This window comes from Abramis brama, assembly GCF_963993115.1.
Source record: "Abramis brama genome assembly, chromosome: 20".
Classification (NCBI taxonomy): domain Eukaryota; kingdom Metazoa; phylum Chordata; class Actinopteri; order Cypriniformes; family Leuciscidae; genus Abramis; species Abramis brama.
The window spans coordinates 31574502-31586005 of NC_139982.1; the positions used below are offsets into that span (position 1 = coordinate 31574502).

General features: G+C 38.2%; 2 protein-coding genes across 3 annotated transcripts; one reads left to right on the forward strand and one right to left on the reverse strand.

The window, feature by feature from the left end:
* Positions 1–248: 248 nt before the first annotated feature.
* On the forward strand, positions 249–7719 carry calml4b (calmodulin-like 4b). Of its 2 annotated transcripts, XM_084095128.1 has the most exons (5): positions 249–299; positions 397–427; positions 1834–1974; positions 3672–3860; positions 7582–7719. In XM_084095128.1, the coding sequence occupies exons 1-5, from the start codon at positions 297–299 to the stop codon at positions 7698–7700; spliced, it is 483 nt and encodes a 160-aa protein (XP_083951254.1). In that variant the 5' UTR covers positions 249–296; the 3' UTR covers positions 7701–7719. The 2 variants fall into 2 exon arrangements, with proteins under 2 accessions (XP_083951254.1, XP_083951255.1); XM_084095129.1 differs by lacking the exons at positions 249–299; positions 397–427 and adding an exon at positions 1516–1609.
* On the reverse strand, positions 7579–11073 carry rxfp3.3b (relaxin family peptide receptor 3.3b). Its single transcript, XM_084095127.1, has 2 exons — positions 9754–11073; positions 7579–7718 (listed from the first exon to the last, which is right to left on the reverse strand). Exons 1-2 carry the CDS (start codon positions 10911–10913, stop codon positions 7709–7711), a joined length of 1170 nt encoding a protein of 389 aa, XP_083951253.1. The 5' UTR covers positions 10914–11073; the 3' UTR covers positions 7579–7708.
* Between the last annotated feature and the right edge of the window lie 431 nt (positions 11074–11504).

Below are 11504 nucleotides of genomic sequence, written 5' to 3' on the forward strand. Positions count from 1 at the left end.
TACATATTCAGTGTTGTTAAAATCACAGCTGCGACTGTCACGTGATACCCGTTTATTTCCTCAGCGCTGGTTAGTCTTATTATTGTTGTTGGAATCCTATCCTAACGTGACTGAAGGGGATAATATACATTGGATTTGAAATTTGTAAACGATTCTATGTTTTGGCAAACATATGTTTTCGATAAACATAGTAACATCATCATAACTGATGAGATGTGAATGCGGCTCGTCTTTATGCGATACAGCGCCGCCTACAGGAATAAAAGTTCCTCACACCAGTAGAGCTGCACGTCGACATGGTTAGTTTATCATCTATTCTTTTCGTATTATTTCCATGTAAAAAAAGTTTACGTTTTAAAGTATAATTGACTTTAAAACGTCAATCATTAATTCCAGGCGAAATTCCTCAGTCAAGATCAAATCAACGGTAAGTAGACCGAGGCTAAAGATTGTCTCTCTCAAGACTACTAGGCTACAAATCCTTTCTTACAGGCACTGTTTGATTACTAATCTGATTAGTCAGATCAATTCGGTATTATATTTTTAACACAAGCTAAAAATACATGTTAATATAGAAATTTAGCCACTTTTACACTAACACTTTATAACAGCTTTCATTAACACACATTATAAAGTGCTTTTGATACTGTACAGTACTGTATATAACAACAACATAAATCTTTACCATGACTTTTTATCAATTTAACACATCCTTGTTGAATAAAAGTATTCATTAATTTATTTTTAAAAGAAAGAAAGAAATGACTCACCCCAAACTTTTAAACGGGAGTGTATAATATTACAGAAATATATCTATTTTAAATTAATGCTTGTTCTTTTTTGTTAAACTTTTTATTCATCAAAAAAAAAAAAAAAAAGGAAAAAAAAAATCCTTAAATAAGTATCACAGGTTATAAAGAAATATTAAAGAAGCACAACTTTCCAACAATGATAACAAATCAGCATTTAGACGAGTGATTTCTGAAGGATCATGTGACACTGAAGACTGGAGTAATGATGCTGAAAATTCAGCTTTGATCACAGGAATAAATTATATTTTAACATATAGTCAAATAGAAAGCCATTATTTTACATTGTAATAATATTTCAGTATTTTTTATCAAATAAATGCAGGCTTAATGAGCAGAAAAGACTTTCAAAACATTAAAAATAGTAATGTTTCCAAACTTTTGACTGGTACTGTATATATAACATCTGCTAAATGTTTATTGCAGTTATAATGGGAATTTTATTATAAAGCATTGCTTTGATGAGAAATCTATTCAACAGAAGCTATTCAACAGATTTTACTCTTTCACTGGAGACAAAGTGGCATTTGTTGTGTTCATTTCACTTCAGCGCACCGATTACTGCGGCACAAGCACAGTGTAGATCCTCTGATGCGTAAACTGAGAGAGACAACTGAACATGCGACTCAACAAAATACGAGGATAAAAGCAAGAACATAACCGACTGATAATGCATGATTTACACCGTAAACACGAAGATATGAACTGCAAAGAAATCTTCAGGGCTCCTGTCTGGCTTTGATTCATTCGTCCACCTGCGGTTGTTGATAATGCTGTAATCTTGATTCCCTCTTAAACAGGTTGTCTCAGTTCATGCCAGAACAAATCCTTCATTTGGGATTAAAGAGATAATTTGCCAAACTGTGTCCAATCCTTATAAAACATAAACGTTCATATCTGTCTTTTGGATACATTTTAAATCTTCTAAGTTAACTTGGTTAAGGGATGTTTTGTTCTCTGAGGTTGTGTTTTAAATGTCTGCATACACTTCTGTGTAGATTAATGTGTTTTTGTCTTCATTCAGAGTACAAAGAGTGTTTTTCGCTGTACGACCAGAAGCGCATTGGTAAAATGAAGACACAGGATCTGCTGACGGTCATGAGATCTCTGGGCCGATGTCCGACCCTGCCAGAGCTCGACAGACACTTACTGACACATAACATCGGTATAGTATCTACAGTCAAACACACATTTATTCAGACGCCTTCAACATTTCTCACATCATCACAGTTTATTCGCTAAAGTTGGTGATAAAATATGAGCAGAACTCAGTTGATATTTGACTGGTTTTGTCCGTCCTTCTGTTAGACTGTCTCACACATGAATTATGTTGAATATCTGTCAGCTGTTAAATTTAACTACACAATTAGATAATACCAGTTTAGCTCAACCAGTGACCAAGCAATGCTTCATTGTGTTCAGTCTGTGTGTAAAAAGAGCATTAGCAATTAAAGAAAACACACTTCAGCAAAACATGATCAGCTCAAAGTGTCTGGATCATTTATGGCCCCAAATGTCACTGGTAGTCACTGTATGAAGAATTATTTGGGTATAATATGTCACAGTTTACTTTATTTTGCTCTCCTCACTTACAGAAATTAACTATAGTGTCCTGATCACACTAGTGAAACAATATACAAAATTATGTCTGGTGTCTGAATAGTTTTTGGTTTGACTGTGTATCCGCTGGTCTGTTGGGTTGCAAGCTACAAAATAATGATTGTTTCCAAATGGGGTTCCTAAAACTCCTCCCCTTCTGCTCCTTACCTGTCAATCAAACAGATAGTCCCGCCCCAAACTCGCTCTAGAGAGTGCAACTTTTTCAGTTTAAAATAGTCCTCGTGAAAGAGTTACAATCGATAAACTAAACAAGCATGAGGGAAAGAACTACAATCCCATGAAGCATTGTGAACCACATAATCAAAATAAGACTGATGGATAAATATAAACTATTGATTTAAAGATTTTTATTATGTATATATAAACAATATATTTTATGTATACAATATGCATACATTTACCTATGTTTGTAACATTCACAGTGGAGTGGATGGATGCTAAAGTTTGGATGCTAATTGCTGGAAATTGTTTTGTGGAATCATGGGTAATGTAGTTTTCCTCTGCTAAACACGATTATTTAAAACTGAAAGCGTGTTTTTGAGACTGTCTTTGGTTCACTGCAGTTTTAAGGAGAAAATACTCAGCAATGGAGTCGACTTATGAATTTACACATGGTTTGTCTTCAAGCATATTAAAAACACCACATATAAACAACATTAAAAGCTGGATTTTCACCACAGGAGGACTTTAAGTTAAAAATCAGTGGAGAAAATGAATGAGATTTTATTGTTTGAGTCAAGGTAGCTCATTGAAAATGATCACTGACGACTCTGAACATTAAACCGAGAGACTGGAAGTATTTGAACGTCCAAACAAATGACTCGCACCAGTGTTAGGTTATCAGATAGATGTCCTCCTAAACGTCCAATCCCCAGGTAAAGTCAACAGTGTAAGCTTTGCTTACTAAGTAAAATAAACTGGAAATCAGTAGGAGTACGTGTGGGAAACTCAACAATAACAGTCTCAGACTTCAGGGCTCAGTACATCCAGATAAGGACAGTGAACAGGGAAAGATGGTTTATAGAGTCACACAGACGAAAAACAGCACATCCAGAGTGATTTTTATTGGAAAGGAGAGACATATGAACTGACATCACATGATGAAATGCTTGACAAATGTGTTGAAATGTACTAAATATAAACCTGGCGGAATGAATTTGACTCTCAAAGCCTGTCAGACGTGATCAAGCGGCTTCCGCATCCGAAGCTTTCTGGCAAAGTGTTTGACTCTGTCTGTCCTAGATAAGAGCGGCGAGTTGGACTTCTCCACGTTTCTCAGCGTGATGCACGCGCAGATCCGCCGGGAAAACCCTCGGGATGAGATCCTGCGGGCCGTGAGGCTGATGGACACGGAGAAGCGAGGCTTCATCACGGCGTCGGAGCTCAGAGTCAGACTGACGGGCTTTGGAGAACAACTCACAGATCAAGAAGGTATGATACGTTCAAGTCCCACACTGTAAACTGTGATCAGTTGACTTAACTTAAAAAAAAGTGAACTTCAACTTAATTTTGCAAAAATAAACTTCACGCGTAATTGAAAATATTAAGTTATGTGGACTTGTCAGCTTGACTTAACTAATTATGTCAAGTCCACATAACTTAATATTTTCAGTTACGCATGAAGTTTATTTTTGCAAAATTAAGTTCACTTTTTTTAAGTCAACTGATCACTTTTTTTTTTTTTTTGTGGGAAGGTCGTATTTACAATTTGGTAAGTCGTGTGTGTCCTTTTGTCGCACTTGAACCACGAATACACACACACAATGAATGGATTCAAGGAGTTTTGTGGTTGAAATTTTAAAAAGTAACAAATCCTTCCCTCACGGGTCCATTTGACCCCCTTAGGAATGAATGGAATGTGAGGAATGCTTCAGGACACATAGAAAAAAAAAATGCTCAAAATTCAAACTAAAAATGTTAAAACTTTCCCAAAAAAATTATTGTATAACGTCTACATGTGTATCTGAATGCATACTGAAGAGAACTGACTTTAGGACCCAGAGGAACAGCTCATTTACTCCATATAGAGCTATAAGGCCATCTAGAGTCATGAAATATCATGTTATATTATTATTTTTCCACAAGAGGTCTGGAAAGACACCCAATGTAAGATATTTTGAGCTGAATTAAAAGGTTTATGCATGAAATTGTGAGTTATTTTGAATTTAAGCTGAAAGAATGTGAGGAATGTGCTTAAATTACTATTTATTGATCAAAGTAATTTAGTAATTTAAAGGCACAATATGTAACTTTTTTGCTTTAAAAATAGCAAAAATCACTATATCTATGTTATATATTTTTTATAGTTGTGTACTTACATTATCCCGACTGTTTCCAACAACTTTCAAACCAGGAGAAATTTGTAATTTAATTTGAGAAACGTCCCGTTTCTTTATTTCCGTTTTGTCGCCGCCAATGCCGTCATAACCGCGTTGTCCCTGGTTTCCGCTCGTGCTGCCATGGCAACCAGAGCTATGAACCAGAGCCAGGGGGGCATGGTTTTCTATTATTTTGAAGGTACCCCCGGGCGCCGCCATTGGCTAGCGGACCCCACCTGCTGTTAGCATCCCATTGACTCCCATTCATTTTGGCGTCACTTTTGACAGCGAATAACTTTACATCTGAGGCGTTTAAAGACTCCATTTGTCCATTATTTATTTCTAAAGAAACACGAAAATGTATAAAAGGCTTCATTACCTTGTAGCTTCCGTTATGGCCACGTAGAAGCAATTTTTGTAAAATTAGGCTAACGATTGCGTCATAACCAAGCGACTCTCTGTCGCACAGTAGAGAGATTACCGTATGGACAGGAGGAGAAGCTCGCGGGCAATCGTGGGGACGTGGAGGCAAAGTGACAAAATAATTAATCAGAATACATAGCAAAAGTTTCTCCTGCTCCTAGCTCATGAACACCTCCTCCTCACACTCTCCGTCTCTGCAAGTTTCGGAAGGGAATGATTCAGATTTCTCTTGGCACAGCTACTAGAAGACAGACGGGTTGCTCACGTCACATCTACGGCGTCAAGCTCAGTTTGAGTCTGCGCAGTACGCTCGACCCCCAGGAAGTAAGAGCTTCTATTTGACTTCACTTGTCTCTGTTGAATCCAATGAGGTCGCTGTGTCCAGTTTATATACTGTCTATGACCAGAGCCGTCTGATAGTAACCAAAGCAACTGACGCAGACAACTTTGTAGTTCGCAATGTCTATTTGCACGCTGTTGTTGTTTCGTTCAAACATTACGGACCATGGCAAGCAGACTTTGGATAAAAAAAGGAGAACTAAAACGAGAATCAATATCAGCGCGGTGTTTTCGAGATGCCGAGAGCTCCCATAGACAGTATATAAACGAGAGCTCCACGTCCGAGACTTCGACCGCTCCTACATGTACTTTATTAAACAGGTGAGCACATTTACAATTAATGATAAACAATGATAAAATGTCAGAATATGATCTGTATGTTATTCTAATGTTGATCTAGTTTACTGCTAGTCTCATACAGACAAACTAACACATACATTTCAACACATTTAAATGCAGTTTAGTGTGCTAGTGTAATGTTAGACCAAGTGAAACAGCGCTGCGTTACCTCACAAGTTTAATTTGTCTAATAAACTGACCTGTGAGTAGTAATTCTGCGTGTAGTTCGGTAGAATGAAATGTCCATATTCCTTTTATATCCGCGGGACTCGCGTCGCGTGTGGAGCTGATAGCTGTCTCTTAGCAATCCCGAACTGCTTCATATCACAGTCATGATAAAAGCATCGATGTATTCAGTCATCCATAAACATTATTAGATCGGTCGGCTTGACGTTGACGACAAGATCCATAATTCTTAGCAAATGTTGCATCATCAAACTACGCCTTTGTTATTGTAAATAGGTTAGCGACCCCTAGTGGCGAAAAATGCCATACTGTGCCTTTAAAGGTAAATAAAATAAAAAATAACAAAAAAATTGCATTCAAAAATAGAAAACATATCATCAAAATGAAATAAAATAAGCTTTCTGGACAAAATAAATAAATAAATTAAGTATAATTTTAGGGCTTCGGGTCATTTTGACCCGTGAGGGAAAGATGTGTTACAAAATGCAAGGGAAGGATGAGGGTTAAGTCACTTAAGGCATTATCAAATTAAATATGAACTCATTTGCATACAATTCCGGAAGAGAAATTTGAACATTTGATAAAGGCAGGTTTTAATTTTGTCTAAGTTATTAGAGTTAAAGTTTTTTTTAGAGGAGATTTTGTATTTCTCTTTTTTCACTCCAAAAATCAGGGAATAAAATAAAAAATTCAACATGTTTTTGGGAAGAACATGTTCTTTAAATTAAGAGAATGATAAATAAACAGAAATACATTTTTGAGAATATGGCTTTTAAAGATATGTATGTGTAATGGAAATAAATAAATGTGTCATGATTCTGCCATCTAGTCCTTGTCATTCTTTAATTCTTGTGGCAGGATCATGACAGACCCATGTTTTGTGTGCAAGCACATGGCCTTTTGTTTGGGCCATGTGCTTGTGTTGTCTCGTTCCTCGTCCCGCCCCTTGTTATCCTCGTTTTGTCATTATTGCTTTACCTGTGTCACCTGTTGTGTTATCATTAGTCTCCCTATTTAATCCCCTTGTGTTTGCTGTCCTGTGCCGGTTCATTGTGAAACCTTGTGAGTATCCTGTCAAGAGTATTGTCTAGAGAAAGTTCTGTTTTTGCTGTTTGTTTATCGTCTAGTTAGCTGTCAAGTCCTAGTCTAGTTTAGTCTCTCGTTGATGTTTTGCCCCCTTGTGGGTTTTGTTTTCCCTTTTTGTCTACAATAAACATTGTTCAATCGCATACGGTCTGCATTTGGGTTCATCTCCTTGCATCCTCATAACAAAATGTGTATTTTAGATGTTTTTTTCCCCACTAATGTGAAAACAAAACTATTTTGGAAGCAATAGCACAAAATCTCTAAAATGAAAAACAAAACAAGTAGGGAACATGTTGCAAATTCTGACTTTTTATGTCAAATGCAACGCTGCATACTGAAAACATCTTCAGTCCAGAAACAATCCAGAACATATCAGCATAGAAATGACTTCTTTCATTCAGCTTAGCTAATTACTCATCATGTTAACTCTGTGAAATATAATCAAGATGTTTATGTCCCAGTTGAAGAGCTGCTGAGTGAAGCCGGCGTGGCGTTTGATGGACAGATCCACTACGAGGACTTCGCCAAGATGGTGACGTTTCTGACGGTCGACGCCGAACACACTTCAGACCAGCAATAAATCAGCCTCTAAATCTTCCTAAAACAGCAAAAAATGAAATGACTTCACGACCCTGACCATATTTAACTGATAAACCCCTGCCAAACCCATTCAATCATTAACTAACGGTGGGATTGTTGTGAAAGTGAGCAGATGTGTCTGTCTATGTGACTTTTTAAGTTGTTTTCTGACTTTCCAGAAACTTCAGTACAGGATAAGATTTCAGATTATTAGTGATTATTAGAGTATTGTGTTTGAAATTGTGATCATAGTGCCCTCTTGTGTTTATAGAGACTATTTATAACATCACTAGCTGTGATGCATCACATTTCACACAACAGAAATCATTTTTTATATTTGTCTCAAGCTTCTGGTTGAAAAACAATAAATGTCTCTCTCTCTCTGTAAAAACATCTTTAAATAGTTTATTATAACCTATAAAAAGCAAGAACTGAAAGCAGACTCTGTTGAACCGAACCATCCTTGCATGGTAAAGCTCATAAATTCCCCCGTTGTGGTGTAAATGTGTCTGTGTCGAGATCATAAACTAAAGCTTCAGTCCAGCGCAGTAGATCTGCTGTCAAATGTTAATTAGATGGAATAACAGTAAAAGTTAACTTTGTAATTGTGTTTGAGGAAAACAAACATTGCTATGATAAGACAGGACTTTATTATGTCCTTCAAATGGACAACATAGTAACACTGTTTACATTCATTTCCGTTCGGACCCTCACCTTCACATGGCTGAGGTCACTGACACAGCTTTATTACACTTCAGATGAGCAATACATTTAATTATTTCTGAATTTCCAGGCAATAAATGCAAACAGAAAAAAAGGAGGTTGGAAAACAAGAAAGGAGTAATGTATTTCAAGTTGCTGCTTTAAAGTCTGCTTCATGTACAGTGTGATCACTCATGAAATCATAGCAGTTGTGTCAATCTCAGGGCAGAGATTGTTTTTTAAAAGCAACAGTTTTACTCCAAACATGAGAAAAAGTGGGGAAAAAAGGGGTTTGTCAAGTATTTATAATAAATATAATAAAGCATATATATATATATAGTTGTATCAATACAATTTTTAAAATGTATAAGCAATTATAGTAATTAAATTTGCAACTTTTTAGTGCATTTTATTTTTTAAGTAGGCATATTTGTGCAATAACATTTGACCTCAAACATGAGTAAAAAGAAAAATATGAGGTTGCTCAAATAATACATAATTTTTAAATATAATAACAACAACGTGTGTGTATATATTATATATATATAAGCCTTTTTTCAAGAGTTACGCGTCCGTGACGCATTTCGATTAATAGTAAAATTCCAATATTTCTTATATTATTCATAAGAATTTTACACGACAAAACCAATTCTAAAGCTTAATAAAACATTTTGTATAAATCTTAATGGAACGAGGGAATTGAATATTTGATGTGATTCATAAATTTAATTTCAAAATATGAAAATATGTTTAAGTTTAAGAATTATACAAAATGTTTTATTAAGCTCTAGTTTATATGTGTGTGTGTGTGTGTGTGTGTGCGCGCGCATTTTTCAAGATATATAAGGATTGTTGTTGTATCTTAATATAATTAATAATTATTTTGGTTACACTTTATTTTAGGTGTCTGTGTTACAGTGTAATTATACATTTAAGCACTCAGTAATAATAATTAACTACATGTAGTCTACTTACTATAGGGTTAGGATTAGGATTTGTTTGGTGAATTGCATGTAATAATGCATAATTTATAGTTATTTAAATAGCAACTACATGTAACATATGTAACAATGACACTGTAAAATAAAGCGTTACCATTATTTTATATAATTATATTGAGCAATTGATTATTTTTTCAATGCAATGCAACAATATATTGCTCCAAACATTAGCAAAAGTGGAAATTATATATGCATAAAAAAAGAAATGCAGTGCAGCATAAGACTCTGTACATCCAGGTGTGCTTCACGCGCGCCTTTACGCGGAATAAAAGCATAAGCATTAAAAAAGCGGACAAATGTTTTAGTTCTTGACACAACAATGATATAATAAATAGATTTCCTCCAGTCTACCTCATAACAGCGCAGTCTGTGGACGGGAGCACGTCTGTTTGCCCGTTCACCACCGATAACCGGTATTCCTCGGTCTCCATCACGTTCAGCGGAATCCCGGCCTGACTGTCGCGCGACTTCGCGGTTCCGGAGAACGGGCGGATCTGACAACTGTTGGCGATCGCGGGAGACGAGATCCTCCAGAAGAAGTCCTTCAACATCTTCCTGAACTCCCTGCGCATGAGGCAGTACAACACCGGGTTCAGGCAGCTGTTCGAGTGCGCCAGGCAGATGGTGACCGGGAACACGTACGTGTGGAGCGCGTAGTAGATCTTATCCCATTGGATTAAGTTAAACTTCACCAGGACTCCCCAGAAAGTGATGGCGTGGTTGGGAAGCCAGCAGATGAAGAACGACAGGACGACGATCGTGACGGATTTGGTGACTTTAGACCTGCGTTTGGGGAAGTTGTTGTTCATGCTGCGTTGGCGGATGAGGCGCAGAAGGAGAATGTAACAAATGATGGTGATGAGCATCGGGATCACGAACGCAACTAAGATTTTCTGGAGGTGATAGAGAGCGTGCCCACGCTGGCCGTTAGGAAAACGAGTTAGGCATAGTTTAACACCGTTGATTGTGTTCACCCCGGTGAATATCCCCGTGGGCACCGAGGCCACCGTAGCCAGGAGCCACAGGAGCGCGCTTACAAGTTTAACCGAGCAGCGCGTGTTGCGCGTTCGGTCCTTAAGTGCGGACGCAACGGACCAGTACCGCGTAACGCTCATGGCAGTGAGAAAAAACGCGCTCGCATACACGTTCATCACGGTCACCGTGACCACTACTTTACACATTGCGTGTCCGAAGGGCCAGGTGAAGTCCATCGCCGTGTCCACCGCCCAGAAGGGCAGCGTGAGGACGAACTGGAAGTCCGTGACCGCGAGGTTCATGATGAAGTAGTTAATTGTGGATTTCTTCCTCCCCTGACGGACTCTCATAAGGAAGAAAACTAGCAGGTTTCCCACTAGACCCACCGCGCACACCACCGAGTACACGATGGAGATCATGACGCGGAGCCCGAGGGTCCCGTCCGCGGCCACATCGATGTCCTCCAGGTTGTTGATTCGGTTAGGCTCGGAACCGGAGCCGTTAAAGGAGCTCTGGTTCAGGTATTCCGCCATCATGTCCTGCTCGGCGTCAGGTGCCCGGTGATGTGAAGGGCTTGCATCACGGGAGGGAACACTGTAACGGGGGAGGAGTGCGCGCAACGTCCAGACACACCGGAGACTCCCGCGCCATGACGGAGCTCTCACGGTGCGCGGTGCCGCTGCTGGTGCAGATGCGCGCGCGCGGCTTTATGAAACCTGCGCCACCTGAAGCCCCGCCATGGGCGGAGTCTAGATGAGCCACTCCCCCTAAAGACCAGGTTTGACTTATTTTACTTTAAATAAGGTGAACTCAGTTTGATTTTGGACACTTTTCCCCGTCATCTCAATGGCAAAAAGTGTTCCAATCAACCTGAATTCACCGCTATGTGCTAAAATACAGTCAAACCAAAATTTATTCAGACACATTTCTCACATTATTCGCTATTTTTTTCAAAATTGGTAATAAAATATGACAAGAACTCATATTTTGGTTTTGTCCAATGTCCGTCCTTCTGTTAGACTGTCTCACACATGAATTATGTTGAATATCTGTCAGCTGTTAAATTTAACTACACAATTAGATAATACCAGTTTAGCTCAACCAGTGACCAAGCAATGCTTCATTGT